Source organism: Pygocentrus nattereri, chromosome 5 (assembly GCF_015220715.1).
Source record: "Pygocentrus nattereri isolate fPygNat1 chromosome 5, fPygNat1.pri, whole genome shotgun sequence".
In the NCBI taxonomy this organism is placed as follows: domain Eukaryota; kingdom Metazoa; phylum Chordata; class Actinopteri; order Characiformes; family Serrasalmidae; genus Pygocentrus; species Pygocentrus nattereri.
The window spans coordinates 39,186,342-39,206,418 of record NC_051215.1 but is presented as its reverse complement, the minus strand read 5'-3'; the positions used below and the strand labels follow the sequence as shown (position 1 = coordinate 39,206,418).

At 38.8% G+C, this 20,077-nt stretch overlaps 2 protein-coding genes across 4 annotated transcripts; one reads left to right on the top strand and one right to left on the bottom strand.

The window, feature by feature from the left end:
- Nucleotides 1-480: 480 nt before the first annotated feature.
- nt5c2a (5'-nucleotidase, cytosolic IIa) lies at nt 481-13,075 on the bottom strand. Of its 3 annotated transcripts, none has more exons than XM_017722942.1 (19): nt 12,987-13,075; nt 11,735-11,853; nt 10,409-10,447; nt 8,732-8,805; nt 7,262-7,379; nt 7,024-7,119; nt 6,753-6,844; nt 6,545-6,602; nt 6,349-6,442; nt 6,162-6,215; nt 5,939-6,022; nt 5,668-5,709; nt 5,189-5,296; nt 4,955-5,021; nt 4,621-4,791; nt 4,219-4,270; nt 3,885-3,945; nt 3,577-3,753; nt 481-3,395 (listed from the first exon to the last, which is right to left on the bottom strand). In XM_017722942.1, exons 1-19 carry the CDS (start codon nt 13,038-13,040, stop codon nt 3,153-3,155), a joined length of 1,803 nt encoding a protein of 600 aa, XP_017578431.1. In that variant the 5' UTR covers nt 13,041-13,075; the 3' UTR covers nt 481-3,152. The 3 variants fall into 3 exon arrangements, with proteins under 3 accessions (XP_017578431.1, XP_017578448.1, XP_017578440.1); XM_017722959.2 differs by lacking the exon at nt 12,987-13,075 and adding an exon at nt 12,660-12,973; XM_017722951.1 differs by lacking the exon at nt 10,409-10,447.
- Nucleotides 13,076-16,256: 3,181 nt separating this feature from the next.
- inaa (internexin neuronal intermediate filament protein, alpha a) lies at nt 16,257-19,298 on the top strand. Its single transcript, XM_017722971.2, has 3 exons — nt 16,257-17,334; nt 18,173-18,297; nt 18,486-19,298. Exons 1-3 carry the CDS (start codon nt 16,294-16,296, stop codon nt 18,739-18,741), a joined length of 1,422 nt encoding a protein of 473 aa, XP_017578460.2. The 5' UTR covers nt 16,257-16,293; the 3' UTR covers nt 18,742-19,298.
- Nucleotides 19,299-20,077: the final 779 nt, after the last annotated feature.

Sequence of the window (20,077 nt, the reverse complement as noted above, 5' to 3'; positions counted from 1 at the left end):
ATATATATATATATATATATATATATATATATATATATATATATATATATATATATATATATATATATATATATATAATTTAATATATATAAATATATATATATATACATATATAAAGTTGAATGTTACTATTATAAAAGAATTGTTTTGACAACTGCTTGATTCATGCATTTTTTCCTTGTAAATATATGAGAACTAAAGAATTTCATGTTGTGGCTAAAGTGACTCTTTGGTTAAGTGGCCACAAGGTGGAGGTGCAGCACATGCACTGCTCTCTTGCTAAGAGAATAATGCACTCTACACTGAAAAAGACGCTTTAAACACTGATCACATGGCACGCAGTCTGCGCAACACTGTTTTTCAGGCCCCCGTCTATAGTTTTTCTATGGTATCGCCCAAAAAAGAAAAAGAAAAAAAAACTTTTTTTGGCTCCTTTATTTTTAAAAGTGTCAAACACAAATAAACCAAGGGCTGACCATGTAAGAGAAATAGCCTTTATTTCTACAGTAAGATTACAGATTGTAAATTCATGACACATCCTCTTTTCTCATCATTGCAGACAAAATAAAAGTAGACCAAATATAACAAAAACTTTGAAAAATAACAGCAGGAAAGAAAATTGTCATCAGTCATTTAAGGCAAACAAGTAACCGTTATTTGAAATAAAACATGGCTCTTCACAGTTTGTTCTAAGCCTTGTCCTTCATCATTCAGTGCTTTTGTGCATCATCTTAAAAAAATAAAGACTACATCTGCTTCCTTAGAGACACCTGGACCACAATGAACGAACATGATCACAGTCTCCATTGTTTTGTACTGAGTACTTTAATATGAATCAATATAAATCAGTGATCAAGTATGTAGTTGTATAGTTGCGATTTGATCTGGATCAGGTATGATTTCACAGTGGAATTAGGTGAAGCAAGTTGAAATTGTTGCACGCACTAGGTGACCATATGACTGTACAGTAGAAAATAGCCACTGTCCAGGTTTGATGGTGCTGTTTGGAAATGGAAATTGCCTCTGCTGAGAACAGGCTGTGCTCAGTGGATTATGTCTGATGGACTGCACTGTTCTTCAGCTCAGAACAGCTCAAAACACAAAACCAAATCAGTCTCAATATTTATACTGTAAACAATGCAAAAACAAGTTCTAAAGCTAAAAAAAAAAAAAAAAAAAAAAAAATCAATGCTGGGAAACATGCACACGTTAAAAAAATTCAAGGGCAACTTGGTTAAATTGCCTCAAGTCACTCATGAAACAAAGGTAAGCCAACTTTTTTCATGTATACAAAAACAAAATGGCACAGAGAACCGCACTCAAATAATGTCGTCACATAGTGCTGTTCGCCACTATGACTGACACAGGCCTGCTAAACCCACACAGGCATAAAAATGAAGCAGCCTTTGGTTATGGGTTGCTCTGTTGGAGCAAACCGTCCAAATCAAGTCCAACAAAACTAAACATTCAATTTTCAGGAATACTGATGAGACTGTTCAACAGTGTATAGAAAACATGCATTTGTACATCTGAATATGTACAGTACATGTATACAGCATGTCAACATGTCAAAGCAGAAGCAAAGAAAGTCTACAATACGCTTTTCATTCCAAACATCTGTATTGCTAACTCAGTACCAGGGCCAAGTATTACCTCAGCATATCAGATGACGCGGTCAAATTTACATCTGCATATATTCAATGCGTATGAAATAAGCAGTATCCTGTGAGAATAGGGCCAAAGAGGCACATACAATGAAGCACAGTAGCCAAAAGAAATGTAATGATTACAGTCAAGTTCCTTTTGGTCCACATTAGTGTCCATGACCAGCTGACAAAAGAACACTGAAAATAGGTCAAAATCAATCCTTTCCATTCTGATCAGCACTACAGCACTGAATATAATATTTAAGCAACACTTTTCAGCTCAAAACTGAATACTTAAGTGAAAGAACATTAACAAAAAATCCAGCAATCCGACAGATACAAAAGAAACCGATTGTAAATCTGTAATGTACTGTGCATGGCTAAGGCATGATGCATAAGTAGAATTCCCCGTGGTCCAGATTCTCAATGCTTTATGAACACAACAACTGCTTTACAGTAGTTGAGGCAGTGATGCAATCTTACACCTGCATGCAGGCAACAAATCTCATGCACTTCTCAGTTATGGCTGCTGACATTAAAGTTGATGCAGTTGCCCTTCTAGTGCAGTTGCTGATTAATCTAAACATAATTCAAAAAGTCATTCTGGCTGCATTCAGCTCAAAGCAGGCATATAATATGGCAGTCATCAATTGTGCTGTTTTCAGCTATTCAAATAAGAACAATTTTCCAAAATAACCAACAAAATAATGAAAGAATGAATCATATGCATGCTTCACTTTCTATAACACAATGAGCAAAAAAAAAAAAAAAGCTGTACTAACAGCTCATTTATACAAGGTACATTTTCAATCCAATGAAAGGATACAGCTGTAGTAGGAGAGCTTTAGCCTCCTTCTGAATGGCCTAGTCACAGGCACAACACTGGTTACAATAGGCTTTGGTTGCATGTATGAGGAACCTTGGCATAGTACACAGTTGTCATCATGCAGTAAGGTTTCATTCTGAAAGGCTGAAAATAATATCACCCACTACATGAAATGCCATTGCATGCTATTTTCTAAGGCTGTGCTGAGCAAAGGCAGCTTTGTAAGGTAAATAATGTATTTGTTCCCTTCGTATCATGCAAATGGCATGGTAACAGGTGACAAAAAACTGATTTGCGCAGACTGGAACATATGCAGTGTTATCATGGATCAGAGAAGGCAGGGTGTGTCTGCAAGTGAACTTCGCCTTCTCATGAGGTGATCAAAGGAGTTAGGTCTGTGAGGGATTCACTGTTGATTCCAAAGTGAATTTCACTTACAAAACAGGTCTGAACAACAGAAGGCACCCTCAAAGTTTTTTAGCCTTACAGAACAATTCAAGTTCTAAAAATATAATCGCATTTGGAATAGGCAATGGAAAAAAATAATTATTTTCACTTTATCCAAGAATAAAGCTGATCTGGATAATAAATGCTATGACGAACGTGCTGAATTCTAACCTGGTAATGTAAGCATATTTTTAGAAGATCTACTCTCACTTGATGCCAAAACTACAGGTTGTCTATTCCTCCTCCTCCTCTTCTTCCTCTTCCTCATCATCATCCTCATCATGGCAGTGTGTGATCTCCTGTGGTGTCTGAGGGAACAGGTGTGGCGGCTGAATCTCACTGATGGAGCGGGTCAGCTGGTGCCTCTTACACTCAAAGTCTCTGAAGTCCACAGAGTGACGGTTGCGTGTTGCCATGGGTGACTCCATGTCATTGATAGCCACATGAGTGTGTTCTACTGTAGACTCATGAGGCATCTGGGGGGGGGGACATTCATTTTTTGGATAAAATTACACAGAAATCCCAACAGCTAAATATAATTTTTGTTTGTATTTTCTGCTTCCCAAACACTCTGGGGTGTGCTTAAGCTATTGTGAGGCATACAATACTACAGCACAAGCATTTTGATGACAACAATCAACAATAATCCAAACTCACCAGTACATGTGCTGCTCTAAACAGGTAGCTGAAGGGGTAGTAAAGTAGGTTGATGAAGGAGGCAGCATACAAGTCAGCATAGCGCATCACTTGCGATGCGAAGAGTGTTTGTCTAGAGCCACTACGGAACAGACTACCCATCATCCCATAACACATGTCCATGTCATGGGTTACTTTCTGAGAAAATCAGATATGAGTTTTGTGAATTACAAGTATACAAAACAAAACTCAAATAACTATATATTCCTGGCCTTAATGAAATGCTCTTTATTTTTTTTAATAAGAAGTTTGGATGGAGTGTTTCTGACCTTAATCCTTCTCTGAAGGGAACTGATGTCAGGTCTCTCATTACTGCTGCTGTCCAAATGCCTAAGAAGAGAAAAAGGGAGGGCAGAGGAAAGATTATATGGTGGATGAACAGGTGGGTGAGAGAGGGCAGGAGTGAAGCAATAGTAAAGAGAAGAGGGAGAGAGTACAGTGACAGACGAGCAAAACGTGAAAGAGTCCGCAAGCGGCTCCTCTAAAAATAGACAGGAATGTCCACTCTCTTATCTACATGTCAAATGGCTTCAGATTCTCTTCTCTTCATTCTTAAAATGCATGCACATGCACATGTGTATACACATGCACGCACACACTTACTTGTAGAGCTCTGCCAGGAAAATATCCAGACTCTGCAGTTCCTCAAAAAGAGCTGCAAAAGAGAACAGAATCAACTGTCTGGTCTGCCTAGATTGGTGGCTTCTTTCTCCACAGTTCTTCAAGCAAACTCTCAAAGGAGTCTTTTTATTAACAAAATTGTAGGCCTGTCCATGTTTACACAGATCATGTCCAATTATTTTAAACATTTTACAGGTCACATATTGTAGTTTTGGCACTGCCAATGTTTCCAGTTACTGCTACACCTGCCACCACTAAGCAAAATGTACACAAAGTGATCTGATTGAGAATCTTTAATAAATAATAGGACATATACGACAAAAACCAACCTATACATTTCACACCAATACAAAAAGAGACACCAGAAAATGAACTAAGACTCACAGCTCTTGTCAGTCCACACATGCAGCTCTTGAGCCAACTCCGGAATCACCAAGAATGTTCTCCAACCTTGACGTTTCTTCGACTTGAGAATGTCTCCAAAAATGTGGTCACCAATGTACAAAATGTCCTTCCCTTTCGCTCCCAATAGATCACAAACAATGTCTGAAGATCCTGAAACAAACAAGTGCATGTTATAAGAATAAACTGTTTGAAAATTTGTTGAATCTGAGCTGTAAATATGCTACATAAAAAAAATCAACAACAAATAAGATCTTAATCTAGTTGCTGAATGCTTTATCTAGACCCTATGAAGCTAGAAAGTAACTACACTTACCACCAGAGTACACAATGCCATGCTGCAGTGGCCCTGTATATGTTCCAATCTTCAGCCTTCCCGTGGTCTGTAAAAGCAAGTAAGTAAACAGATGTTTGATCACTGTTGATACATGGGATAATACTTGAATTGAAGTGAATGAATATAGAGTGCAATGGATGACAAAAGTTTGAACATTAAGAACGTGAAAGGTTACTGCATGTTTACAAGTGCAAAAGCACACTGCTAGCTTACCGTGTCCACCTGTCTCAGGACTGTGCCTTCCCCAAAAAACACTGGCTTCCTGGCATCCACCAGGATAAGGTCAAAATAGGACTGCCAGGGCCGATGAGGAGTTCCCATCTGGAAATTAAGCAAACACCAGGTCAGGTCTCTTTTTCATGATATGTACTTTTTTAATGTTTTAATTATAATGTATATTTTAATTATAATGCATTTTTATATTTGTTATCTTATTATGTTTTAAATGGAACTTTAATGTAATGCAATGGAACTTTAATGTATATTTTTGTGCCTCTATAAAGCACTTTGCCCTGCGTTTGAAAGGTGCTATATAAATGAAAGGTGCTTGCTTGAGGTGACTACAGGGCAAGTCAAAGCTGATGTGCAATCTGGATCCTTTCTGCCTCCATTTACAACTGTGTATAACTTTTGTACAAACATGTACAGCTTAACTACAGGGCTGTAACAAGAAATTACAAGTTCCCACTTACTTTAGGACCATGAGGGAAGTCAAACAAGTATGTCATGATTTTCTGAAAGAATACAAAAAATATTTCTGAGATACTAAGGTAGCAAGGAAACCTGCAACACTGGGCTAAATTCCACACTATATTGTCAATTTTTACACAATGCACAAACATCAACAAATAACCTCAAATAATTAACACATTTTATAGTTAATTCATGTTCAAAATCTAGCCTTAGAAAGAGACATGGTAAGAGCTGAGGACATCTGATAAGCATAACATGTAGATTCCTTACATCTGTGTATTTGTAGTCACTGTTAGTGGCCAGGAATACTTTGGAAACTTCATTCATTCGACTGAGGAGTAGTGGCAGCTTGGCCTTGTTCGAGACAGAGCAACGGAGCAATAGAGAGGGAGAGAGAAACACATTACAAAAGCAAACACGAACAAAGGCAGAGGCTTACAAAATATGCATGACCATTTCCAGCAACTCAGCAACTTGGTAACTGTTTACTCACATCTTTCACAACATACTTCTCTAGGTTTTCCACTGTCTTTTCTTTCAGTGATCCCTAAGGAATTCGACAACAATTAGACAACAATCAAATGTCTACCAGCACACCATGAGACAAATGAAAGGTACAGTGACCATTAATAAATGTCACTGTTGTTTAAATAACAGTTTTATTTATTTGTTTTTCTTGCCTTGAAATGAACCCAGTCAACAGCATCCCTGACATCCTGAAACATGCTTTTGAAGGACATGAAGAGATCTCCATCTTTAAATCCAGTTTCACAGCTAAGGGGGATCATACAAGAAATATGAAAAAGGTCAATCACAATATCCTGACCTGAAAAAAAGGATTAAACATCCAGCCGGACAACGAGAGCATAAACAAACCTAGTGTATCTGGAACAGTTGGTGAAGAAATCAACCAAGCAAGCAAAAAGGTAGGTCTCTGAGGAAAAAAAATGGAGTGAAGAAAACTTACAGAAGACATTAACATGTAGCTCTGTAATTTTAACATTAGCTTTAGAATTGAATAATTACTTGTCAATAGCTGTCTCTTACACATGCCAGTGCAAAGATGTAAGATGAAATTGCTTACCAGGCAAATTAAAGAGGGTATTCAGGATGTAGAATCGCTCTGTATCTCCACGCTGGATGAACTTGTTTGGATACATTTCCCTAATCTCTGGTCTAATTCATATAAATAGAGAAGAAAAGTAAAGCAAGAACAGTGGCTGTCAAGATAAAACGACACTTACAGTCAGGTAATATGGACTGACAAACTTCAGTACTAAGACACATGCTTGGTAAGGCATAAATATGAACAGATTAAATACATGCATACAAGCTTTAAAATGTCTGCCACTCACCCACGCATGAAGTTAAAACCATGGGCACACACCAAAATGTTGCCATAGGCATCTACTTTCAGTAGATTGCCATACATTGTATCAAATACCAGGCCTCTGTAATGAGTAATAGAATATGTTCAAATGAAAATGTGGCATAGCTTTTTTTTTCTATTTCATCACATTTGTCTGCTGTTTTAAATGGCCAAGAAGTCTGCTAAACTAACTAAGATTAACAGAAAAGTGGTTTATCATTCACCTGGTTGGGAAGGAAGGGTCATAGACGAAGTTTAGAAGCTCTTGTGGGTAACCAATGGAAACCAGCCGCTCCACAGTCAGGTCAAAGCCTAGGGATTCATACTCTGGAGACTTATACACTGTAAATAAAATGGGCAAAAAGAAAGGCATGGTAAAGGCCTGGTATTTTAAACAGGCATAACTATACAAATTTGGTGTTGAGGACTAAAATGGAAAAAAAACTAAAGCTACACGTGCGGTTAACATCTAAAACATGCAAAGCATTAAGAACTTCTTAAAGATCACGGTGTAATTTCTCCATTTCTGTTCCTTACACCTCTAACTCTACGTACCAGTCTAAATGAGCAGCATTGCTTTATTTATTTTTGAACTAGACTGTTTTCAACAACTTGCCCTTAACTGTAAGTTTAGCTCATGCCAGGAGTCAGGTGTCTCTGCAACACAAGCCTATAGCTGGCTTCTGAAGCACCTGGCATTCCTCACAAAATCTCAAAGCATCTTGATGTTAATGTATAATGTTTATCCACTATTTACAAACTATGACTATACAAGCTGTAAAGGAAGAAAGAAGAAAGCGAGTTTCCTCGGAAATCCCATTCCCTGCAGTTGGTCATCATGGCAACATAACATTGCACAACCAAGCAACACATCCCATGAGGCTGGCAACAGATTTATGGCTGGTCCCTGGTTTACTGTAACTGGGGCCTAGGTCTACAGCCCATCTGCTTTATAAATATCTTCATATACGTCATGTACATCCATGTGCATGCATGTGTTACTGTAACCCAGTTCAAAAGCAATTTAAAAATAGCTAATATTCATTAGTTTGTAAACTATTATCTAAACTACTATGAGCAACTTACTTTAGCATATGTAAGCAACCCTGAATTTGGTTCACCTGTTCATGCCTTTAGTCAGCATGCAGGGCTTCAGACAGGCCCATCAGAGGCCTCATTTGAACACAGTGTGAAATTACAGCCTCTTCCTGTAAACATCAGCACTTGTTTATGTGTCATGGCTCATAAACAGGGGGCAGGCTACTCAAAGCTAACAGGGATAATATTAGGAGGTACTAGAAATCCCTCCTTTCTGACCTCCCATCTTTGTTATTTATTCATATCCCCATTGCAGAGCAAAATGTCAAGGTCCTTTGACTTGGCCTATTTTGAGAAAGGGGCTATTTACAGGCTCATTACATCCTATGCTTGTGATGTCACCAGACTCTTTTAGAAGTACTAGATAATTCTATGGGACCATGGATTAAGTGTCAATTTTAGTTCACTATTCACTATTTTAAAAGAGAGTTATTGTACACTAGGCAACTCTAAACACATAGGTAAGGAAAATATACTACATAAATAAAAATTGCATTTAAACATGTGAATGTGACCAAATATGAATGCAAAATAAGGCATGGTATGTCTCACACACTGAATGTATGGTGAAACTGATGACGATGCATAGAATGTACCTGCTAGAGTGTAATCCATATCAAAGCCAAAGCATTTTATCTTCTCCATTGCCAAACTTCTGTTGACAAAAACTCTGAGGATGCAAAGAATACAATCATGTAATGGCTGGGACAACCAGGACTTGTTTACATGATGAACAGCATGTAAATGTATTTTTCAAAAGCCTTGTCACCAACAGGTTTTACCATCTCTTCTGTACAGTGCATTTGACACACATTCACAAATGTCTTTCACAAATTTATTTACAACTTTACTTTGGCACATTTTGAAAAGGACGAAACATAAAAGAAGTCATTTTTGTGAATAAACTAAATTAAATGTGCAAAATTGCAGAAAAGCAGTAATTAGATAAGGTATATAGCAAAAATGACTTCTCTTGATTTAAAACATATCAAGTTAGAGGAGACGTTAGTGGTTAGCTTAAATAATTAAAAAAAAACCTGTCTTAAACACCAGCTACAACATGAGGGGTCTACTAGATGCAAATTGTGAATTAAATGCCACAATTAATGAGGATTCATCACTGAACAGCTTTCATAGGTTGTAAGTAACATCACATATCACACAAGAAAAAAAATGATATTTAATAGTATTATCATCAATATATCAGTACCAACAGATGACATATTTGCTGATTAGTACTAAGGATGTGCTGAATGCATACTGAGAAAATCCTTAATTACCTTGGGCTGTTTAGGTACTATCACATAATACTATGGGCTGCCTTTTAAGAACTGCATCATAAATAAAACTTTCTTTTGCAGTACTTTTCATTCTTATCAAAAGTCAGCACATACATATAAATTGTGCACTTTGATTTGCAGAAAATGCCATATTTCAGTTTATTCCCTGTAGAGGATGTGTACTTATGTTCACAGTGAAAATCAACAAAACATGAAATTGGACTGAAGTTGTTTAAACCTTTCCATAAAACTGTATACTCCTTAACATATCACTCTCACTACTGTTTGCTACTTCCATTATCTGTTCAAGGTATTTCCAGTATAGAGGCCATCATTCAAGCTCACTTTTAATTTTATTTTATAAAGATTTCAACTGCATACAAACGTACAAAATAGTTTAACATATTTTTATTAACTGACATCACAAACGTTCTCCTTATCAAGATGCATGCAAACTATGAAAAAAATAAATACAAGACTACAATAATAAAAACAAATATTCTGCCATGACATAAGCCTAAATGGATTGTGCAACATCAACAATTGTTTTGTAAATCGCACAAACGAATTTAGCAAAATGATTTGTTCTGGCAACATTACTCGTTGTTTGTTCCAATTTGCCCAAATCAATATAGAAACTGAAATTTCACTTCAAATTACAAGTTCATAAATGACCAAATTACTTGATAGGGACACTAATATTTCTGTTCAGAAATGTCCAAATTAACAAAATAAATGGCCAAATATATTAAAGCATGGAGGTGATGTGTTAGAGAATTAAAAGAAAATGAAGAGATTTCACACACAGGAAATCCCATTATGACCAAAATCTGGTCTTCCTATGGGCTCCTCAAAGAGGCCACAGCACAGGCTCCAGTGATTAAAAATGAATTGTGTTTAGGCTACTCTTTTGATAAAGTGCTGATGATTTGGTGGATAATACATTAATTACAAAAGTCAGTACTTCAGGTCAACGACAAAACTTTAGCGTACCTCATAGCAGGATGACATTGGGCCAGTTCCCGTGGCAAGCTTTGCAATAGAGGAATACATGTACCGTACATTACTACAGTAAATACACTGGCTATTGCCACAGCATAGTAATAACAGTGCTGGGGTACTGATGAATGAACATGAAGGCTAACAAAGGGTTCAGATTGTTTCCTGGTCATTTAATGCTACTCTTTTTGCATAGAAAACAAAAGTGCATTCTGTTTAGTTCTCTGTTGTTGCTGTTATGGCTGAAGTGCTTTTACCATATAGGGCCATGGCACGGTGTACAAACTCACTGAAGACTTTAGTATATTCTACATGACATCAGGAAACTCTACCACTGCAATGCTGGAAAGAGCAAATTCTTTATTGAATAACTGATTAACATACTCAAGTGGTCTGAGTCCAAAGGGGGAAAAAAAAAGAAAAACTTTTTTTTTTAACTAGGGAAAAAATTCAGACAGTGACACAGTCAGGTATATTCAGTTAGATGTAAATTTAATTTCTTTTAATTTTTTTTCAAATGCATACTCACCTTTAAATCACACAAAGTTTTCATTTAAATAGATATATAGAAATAGAATGAATCTACAAAGGAGCACATCATTACAAGCAAAAAAAAAAAAGCAAACTGTGAAAGTCAATACTTTAAAAAGTATCCGTATAATGAGGCAAGCATTTACTGTACATAAATATTTCAACAGGCATTTGTTTCTAAGATAACTGTGATTAACATCCTAGTCACAGAGTTCTTTAATTGAAAGCATCTTATTTCAATCAATTACCATTTTGAGTGAAATTATGTTGATTTATGTTGATTTCAGAGGAAGACATTCTAAGAAACCTACTAATATCATATTTAAATATAAACAAAATGCACATGGAAAGTACAGGCAAAACAAGTAGAACTGTAGGTAACATAGCTGAAATTCTAGCTGTTAATAAAATAACTTACGGCCACCCAAGTCAAAACAACGGATAACACTAAGAATCTTTTGGTCAATATAAAAAAAATCTCTTCTTTAATGCCAACCTTGGACTTCAACCTGCCCGAGTTTCTCAAAAGTGCCACATAATTAAAGGTTAAACACACAGGAGTTTTCCTCCAAAGGCTGCCCCTGCAGTTCCTAAGACAAGCTAAAATCAGTATGAATTAATGTCTGACCCAGAAAGACATACGATCACAGAACAGCACACACACATATGATTTCTGAGCAAATACACACTGGCATGAAATAGATCAATAGATCGTGGTCACATTATACTTATGTGCAGCATAAGACACCTGCAACTGTCAAACAGTAATGCTCCAAGCTAATTTTGTACCTGTGATAGGCCTCTCGTCTGTACTTCTTCATAGACAAGCCATCCATGTTGGCAGGAAGGTCTGGGTAGTTCTGAAGTCGATCACTCCAAGAAGTAGTCATCTTGAACCGTTCTAAAGTCTGAAAGGAAAAAAAAATAGAAAAAAAAAACATCCCACAGTGAATTTCTATTTAAGACAATACAAATTGAAAAAAAAAAAACAAAATAAATAATTTGAGGCTCATATATCTCAACATCAAATTTAAATACATGTAGACTAAAGACGGACCTAAGAGACATGAATTCAATAGGCCTTTATCGGAGATGTGATCGGGTATCATAAGTTATTAGAAAACAGACACAACTGTTTAAAAACAACAACAGAACCGAGTGACAAAGTTAGGTGAAGCATGTCCTTTCATGAAAAATAAAAGGAATTGTCCCCCTAAGTCTTAACAGACTAGCTATATTCGGGATATATATTCACGAGTAATTTGGCAATTGTACATGTCTATTGCACCTAGAGCTGTAGTAGTAACCGAAAAGGTACTTTTAAAATGTATTTAAAACCAATTACAGAGGCATCCCACCTAATTTGCTGCATGTCCATAAATGCTAAGTTCAGCTTAAAACAAGGTGAAAGTCAAGTTTACTACAAACGTTCAAGCTTTTTAACGTGATTATCCGGAGTCATTTAACGTACGGTGGATGTCAGGCAGGCGAAAAGCATAGGACAAGCTGAAAAACAGTCCATGAGCCACAAAAATAGTTAACTAGTAAACACGACTGTACTGTACTCTCTACATCTTATCAAGGTTGTTGAAGTATACGTTAGCTAGCTTGGCTAGCTTGTTAAGCTAAACTTCCTGGAAATATAAAAACACACCGACTAACAGACTTTCCGTTTAAACGGCTCGCTAACGAGCGCGTTATTTCACTCCCATACCATCTCAAGTTCGTGCAGATTCCTACGTGAGCTGAAGTCCACTTCTGCACCCGGGTCCAGTCAGCGTATGTTCAGGCAGATGAACATCAGCGGACCTGCTAAGCAACGTTAACGACGGGCTTAGTGCTTCAGGTCTTTGTGGTCATCAGCTAGCCAGCGAGCTAACGACGTCTGCTGCAGTCCAGCGACGAACGTTTCTAATTCGAGCTAAAGACACGCGCTCCACGTGTGGCACTTAGTGATTTAAGCGCATTTTACTAACCCGCTCTAGTAACTCTGCGCCGAAATCGTGCAAGTTTATTTACGCTTTCCCGCCGCGGTACTCACCTCCCTCGCCTTTGAAATAGGAGCAACAGCTGCAGTAGTCCGTGCACTGCGCATGCGCGCACACGCTCCTCATTCCGCAGCCGAGCCTCCGCGCTGTTGCCAGGTACAAGCAGTGGCACATTTCGCGCGTACGTCTGTGTTTGGATTCGCTCAGCAGCTCTCAGTGAACTTCTCTTCTAACGAAACAGGAACTGTGGGCCAATGCGGACATCCATCAGTGCCAGTGTTGAGGCCCACACACACACACACACACACACTAAAATGACGAAACGGGTACTGCATCAACTTAGATACACCATATTTCCAAATGTATTCACTCACCCATCCAAATCATTGAATTCAGGTTCTCCAATCGCTTCCTTGGCCACAGGTGTATAAAACCAAGCACCTAGGCCTGCAGACTGCTTCTACAAACGTTTGTGTAAGAATGGGTCGCTCTGAGGAACTCAGTGAATTCAAGTGTGGTACCGTGATCGGACGCCACCTGTGAAAAAGTCCAGTCGATTGGAGAGGGGATTATGAGTTGTTTTTCAGGAGCTGGGCTCGGCCCCAGTTCCAGTGAAAGGAACTCTTAACGCTTCAGCAGACCAAGAGTTTTTAGACAATTTCATGCTCCCAACTTTGCAGGAACAATTTGGGGACTGTTCCAACATGACTGTGCATGACCAGTGCACAGAGCAAGGTCCATAAAGACTTGGATGAGCGAGTTTAATGTGGAAGAACTTGACTGGACTGCAGAGTCCTGACCTCAACCTGATAGAACACCTTTGGGATGAATTAGAGCGGAGACTGCGAGCCAGGCCTTCTCATCCAACATCAGTTTCTGACCTCGCAAATGCGCTTCTGGAAGAATGGTCAAAAATTCCCATAAACATACTCCTAAACCTTGTGCAAAGCCTTCCCAGTAGAGCTGAAGCTGTTATAGCTGCAAAGGGTGGGCCGACATCATATTAAACCCTATGGATTAAGAATGGGATGTCATTCAAGTTCATATGTGTGTGAAGGCAGACGAGGGAATACTTTTGGCAATATTGTGTAAATGCAACAAATGATGCAAAACTAATAAAATGAAAGCTTTATCATTTAGCCCAGTGTCACCGGGAACGTTGTGCTCTTCTGCAGTACAGTAACTCTGGGTTTGAAATATCAGCAAAATTTAAGCATGGATTATCTTTTTGATATGCTGATATCCATATGATTTCAGTATCACTGTGCATCCCACTGTACAGGCCACATTTTCTTTCTTTTTTTATTTTTGTTTATTATTTTTAATTAAGTCTGTCACTTCTAGGTCATTCATATGGTACAATTAGGCTAGCTTACATACAATGAACGTACTGAGAGTTTACTGTTAGTTATGGGTTAAGCAATTACTTCATGTGATGGAGAGACATAATTAAACTGATTTGCGAACAGATACAATATATATAAATTTGGATCAGTATTGTACTGTTATTAAAGCAATCCCTAACACAGCTTTCTGTCTTGTAAGACTTTTAGACTACAAGGAAAGGATATTTTAGGATCCTGGTTGTAATATTAGTAACTTATACGATCCCTATTACAGCCTGATGCTGTTGGAAATAGCTTACATGAAGTTAGAAATGACTGCAGGGGGGTTATGGTGACAATCATCAAATAATTCATTTATTTACCCTGTAAAGACTGCTCTTATTCAAAGATGAACGCATGTGACGCAAACAATATTTCTTCTGAACGCAGCTCTGAAACTACACAGCATCATGTCATGTCCTTCAGGCAAAACATACTGAATTGATGTATGCCATAAAACAAAACAAAGAAAGCAGATATCATGTTAATGTTTAACTCCACTGACAATATTCCAAAATTATACTGGCACATTACTTATACATATACATAAAGTGAAATGTTGTGGAAAGAAACCTACACTGGAACACTTTAGTTCTGATGTGAAAGTATATTTGCAGACTTTCTCAAAGAGTAAAAACACTAAAGCTGTGCAAACTAATAATTTAGTAACAGATTTGTATGTGTCCTTTACCCCTGTTGAGTCTAGGCTTGACTGTAATGTCTACTTGATGTGTTGTAAATGTTCAACTTAAAAAAAATTACATTCAGTTTTCTTTTAGGTGGTGATAATGTTGTGATTTCATGACAGAGAAACATCACCACCTGCTGGCCTCTGTAGAGGAGAGTAGCACCAGAGCCAGGACACAGAATTATTACGCTTTGCTTTTTCAGTCAGTGTAGATATACGGTCTACATATCATGGACTGTGGAATAACACAAACAAAGAAAAAATAAGTTTATTTTTAGCAGACTTAATGCACAGAGATAGCCATACATAGACATTAAAATGGACAAAATGCATATGAAATGCAGGGTACTGGGCTTAATAGCCTAGTGATTTAAGATCAAAACTATTTAAATGGCCCATATCCTATAGTTTCCTACTTATAGTAGGAAGGTCTACTTATATAGTTTGTGTACCAAAAATACGTATTACCCATTTTTACATGACCATTTTCTGAATTTTCTTTATCCTTAAGAATTAAACAATTCAGACTAATACATAAACAAATGAGCTCTGTTCTGATTAGCTGCCCTGCACTGCATAACATTCACAAGTCTGCGCTGAAACACGCCTTGTAACTTCAGCGTAAGTGGGCGGGGCTAAACGTCTTCATAATATAAGGGGGGAGGGCTAAACGGCTGTAGGTTGAACAGGCTTATATCCGTATTCGTCACATCACGAATACAATGACTGTTTTTGCTATTTAGTTTCCATATATAAGGTATGGACTGAAGAGTGAACGGCACGTTTTGATGCATTAACAGAGTTCACAGACTACATAGATTTTTTTGATTACTACTTAAAGAAGCGAGGTGAAGTAGGTAAGTTTTCCATGATAAGGGCTCTTAGTCATTCCTGGGGCAATTATAGCTGTTGTCTAATGGATCACTGATAGTCAACGATGAAGAACAGCCTTACTCTGCAAACCTTAAGACCTGGAGAGATTTTCTGTAACCTCCACCCGGAGTTCAAAGCAGTTCAGTCCCTCCAGAATGGACAGTTCCATCTGAGCACTTTACACACACACACACACACACACACACACACACCAATGATCTTCTTTAAACATTTTAATTTAAACATTAAACATGCCGCTCTGCGTCTGGTTAAATACTCGCTCGTGTCAGTATCACTATTCGTTCCAGAGACTTCTGCGTAACTAGTTGACTGCAGATTAGTGATTGGGTTAGTCCATGCAGCCTATATAAGAGAGAGCGCACCCACCCAGCCACTCTCAGTGCCGCAGCAGAGATGAGTTACAGCTCAGACCCCCGCCTGTCCTCATCCTACCGAAAACTGTTTGGGGACAGCCCTCGCTTAACGGCGGGTTCCTCCTCTCGGATGAAGACTTCCATCTCGCCTAGCGGATTCAGATCGCAGTCCCTGTCCCGCAGCCTCTCGCTGGGCTCGTACAGGAGGACAGGCCGGTCTGCCTTGGTTGCGGCGCCCGGCGACAGCCTAGACATCTCCCAGACCTCAGCACTCAACAACGAAGTTAAGATCATTCGGACGAACGAGAAGGAGCAGCTGCAGGGCCTGAATGACCGCTTCGTCACCTTCATCGAGAAGGTGCGCAGCTTGGAGCAGCAGAACAAAGTGCTGGAGGTCGAGCTGGTGACGCTGCGTCAGAAGCAGAGCGAGCCGTCCAGGCTGGCCGAGCTGTACCAGCGCGAGATCAGGGAGCTGCGCGCCCAGCTGGACGAGGCGAGCGGCGAGAGGGATCGGACCCTCATCGAGCGTGACAACGTGGAGGAAGAGCTGCAGAAGCTCCGCTCAAAGTACGAGATTGAGGCGAGAACGCGCGACGAGGCCGAACAGGCGCTCAGGTCCTACAGGAAGGACGTGGACGACGCCACGGTGGTGCGCCTCGAGCTGGAGAGGAGGGTCGAGTCGCTCCTGGACGAGATGGACTTCATGAGGAAGGTACACGATGAGGAGGTGGCCGAGCTAACCTGCATGATGCAGGCGGCGCAGGTCTCTGTGGAAGTGGACACGGCCAAGCCTGACCTCACGTCGGCGCTCAAGGAGATCCGTGGACAGTACGAGTCACTGGCGTCCAAAAACCTGCAGTCCGCCGAGGAGTGGTACAAGGCCAAGTTCGCCAACTTGAACGAGCAAGCCACGAAAACCAACGAGGTTATAAAGGCCACCAGGGATGAGCTGAACGACTACAGGAGGCAGCTTCAGAGTAAAACGCTGGAAATCGAAACTCTCAGAGGCACCAATGAGTCGCTGGAACGGCAAATGCGAGAGATGGAGGATGGACATAATACTGAAGTCGCAAGTTATCAGGTAGAATACATACCGAAGATTGTATTAGAACCACTTCTATATAAAACCGTTTTATGCTTAAATGGTTCTCTACATGGTGAAATACTTGTTCACATTGATGGAGAAACCTTTTTGGGAAATGGTTCTATATAGAGAGTTCTGCTATTGTTATATCAAACCTGTAACAATGGAAGAACCCTTTTTGGTGCTAGATAGAACCATTTTCAAAAAGGTTCTCTATAGAACCATATACCAACACATTCTCCACTGATCTGAAGAATCCTTTCACCATGCTAAGAACATTTAAGCATAAAAGATAAAGAACTGTTGAAGAACCATCTTTTTTAAAAGTGTGTAATTTAAACATTAGTTTAAACACTCACATATTCCCCATTTAGAATAGACCATAAAGCTGACACTCTAATGAGTAAACCCTGTCCATGGTGCTGAACTTGGCTCACATTAGATGTACGAGACTAGAAGATCAGGCTTCTAGATAAAGAGGATTTCACAAAAGACGTTCCCGAGGTCATGATGTAAGTTCTTAGTCACGGAAACCACCACTCATTCTTATAGCTAGTTTACTACAGAGCTGGGATGTACTTATTTAATCACTGTAGGACTCCTGTATGTTAAATGAAATCAGTTTCTCTCTAAGTTAAGTCTACAGATAGCACACATATCTATTCACAGAAAAAGTAAAGGTTCCTGACTGCTAATCAGATTAACATATCACCACCACAGCCCACAAGCTCAAACACCCACAGAACGTCAGGGATTCAAATGAATGTTGGAATAAACAACATGGATGAGTCTGCCTAATGACTTCTCTTAATTTCATGATTATCTCATCAATCAGGAAACAATTAGTCATCTGGAACTTGACCTAAGAAGCACCAAGAGTGAGATGGCCCATCACCTAAGAGATTATCAGGATTTACTGAATGTCAAGATGGCTCTGGATATTGAAATTGCAGCATACAGGTAAACTACATTTTTTTTAACTTCCCTTCTTATGCCATTGTGTTTCTTATGCTATACAGTTGTGCTGGAGAACTCATAGCTTATATGCTAACATCTTATCTCTAGCATCCACCACCACTTATCTCTGGCATCCACCACCATTTAAAAATCTGTTTAATGTAACCTTATACGTTCTTTGTGTTCCAAAGGAAACTGCTTGAAGGAGAGGAGACCCATTTCGGTGCCGGGATAGCTTACTCTAGTCCCAACCATGACATCCCCAGCACTCTCTATAGTTACCAGAGTCGCTCTTATGCAAGCTCATCCCGAAATCCTAGGAAAGAGAAAGATGATGACCAGGGCAAATCAAAGGCAGGAGCCCAGCAGGAGACTGCTGAAGAAATCACTGAGGAGACCTCAAAGAACAAGGAGAAAAGTGAAACGGTGGATGCCAATTCCAATTAGCAAATTTAAAGTCCAATATTCATTACGACAATATAGCCTTTCATCTTTATTGATTATCTACAAACTTGAGATCTGTAGACCACTGTGTGGATTCAGTTAGCTCTCTGAATGTTTCAGGCTGCAGAAAATGCTGCTACTAGGTGTGAAGCTGTGAAAGGCTTTAGGTATAAAATAATTTTCAGGTGCAGTTTCTGTGAGCAAATATACTGTGAAAACATTTGACAGCATAAGAGTGTATTGTAACCGTATTGTATGTTGTAGTATTAGCAATGATTAAGACCAAAAGAAACTAAAGGTACATGAAATGAAGGTACAGCTCTTACATACACCTTACATATAATCCTTTCTGTCTAATAATAAACCTTTAAAAATACATGAAAGACAACAAGGCAGGCTCCTAAAAATGGACCAAAGCTAGTGCACACTGCATCGTTGTTTCATGTGAATGCCTTAAAAAGAACACCAACTGTCATGATTGTCTGATATTTTTCCCTCCATCATCTATAAAAGCACATTTATTGGACTCTATTACATATCAATAAAGTCATTCTGTTGAAGTAATTGTTTTGTGTTTTTTCCAAGTACACAAAAAGACTGTATTCATCCTGCACACACAGACTACATTCTTCCTATATTTATCAGTGCTGCTGTTCAGCAAAAGCAATGTAAACATAGGCACAAATGTTCTCCATTAATTAGTGATGAACTGGCTTGCACAGATCTTGGTTTTATGGTGATAGTCATCCTGCAGAATCATGTATTCGCAGTGTTGCCTAGGATACCACTTTCTACCTTTTGTAGTATCCTCAGGGGAATCTTACTTGTCCCTACATGTTTGCACCTCTCCTCCAACGCACTTTTTCAAACAGTGAACTTATTCAGCTTCACAGCCTAGAATGTCAACACTACTGCAACAGGTTAATGGGAAATGCACATTGCTTTAAAAGTTTTTAACCCCTTGCTGCTAGGTAAATGTACAAAGGAAAATCTTGCTAGAAAGTAAAAAGAAATGAAGTAACCCATAAAACACAAATAATATGAGTTCATGAAAATAACTACATATTTCCAGTATTTTCTCATATTAACAACAATCCTGTTAAAATATCGGTATAGACGCAGCTCAGATGATACACTGATTGACCAAGAACATAACAGAGAACACACCAATAACTAGCAACTTGTCTACAGGATTAAAACTTCCAATCTCCTGATGACAGGACACAACCTTAGACAGATAAATCACTGGGCAGCTCAGTATGAGCCACTCTCTGTTCAATTACAGGCTGACCTGGGGAATCTGAACCCAATATACTAGATATGGACAATTAATTGTTTA

What these genes read in the sequence shown, in the direction of transcription:
- nt5c2a (XM_017722942.1), bottom strand. Translation starts at nt 13,040, where the DNA reads ATGCGCAGTGCACGGACTACTGCAGCTGTTGCTCCTATTTCAAAGGCG. An exon ending in AGACGAGAGGCCTATCACAG is followed by an intron (nt 10,448 to 11,734) that starts GTACAAAATTAG and finishes TCTATTGCAAAG; the next exon opens with CTTGCCACGGGAACTGGCCC. An exon ending in TGTGTGGACTGACAAGAGCT is followed by an intron (nt 4,271 to 4,620) that starts GTGAGTCTTAGT and finishes TCTCTTTTGCAG; the next exon opens with CTCTTTTTGAGGAACTGCAG.
- inaa (XM_017722971.2), top strand. Translation starts at nt 16,294, where the DNA reads ATGAGTTACAGCTCAGACCCCCGCCTGTCCTCATCCTACCGAAAACTG. An exon ending in CTGAAGTCGCAAGTTATCAG is followed by an intron (nt 17,335 to 18,172) that starts GTAGAATACATA and finishes CTCATCAATCAG; the next exon opens with GAAACAATTAGTCATCTGGA. An exon ending in ATTGAAATTGCAGCATACAG is followed by an intron (nt 18,298 to 18,485) that starts GTAAACTACATT and finishes TGTGTTCCAAAG; the next exon opens with GAAACTGCTTGAAGGAGAGG.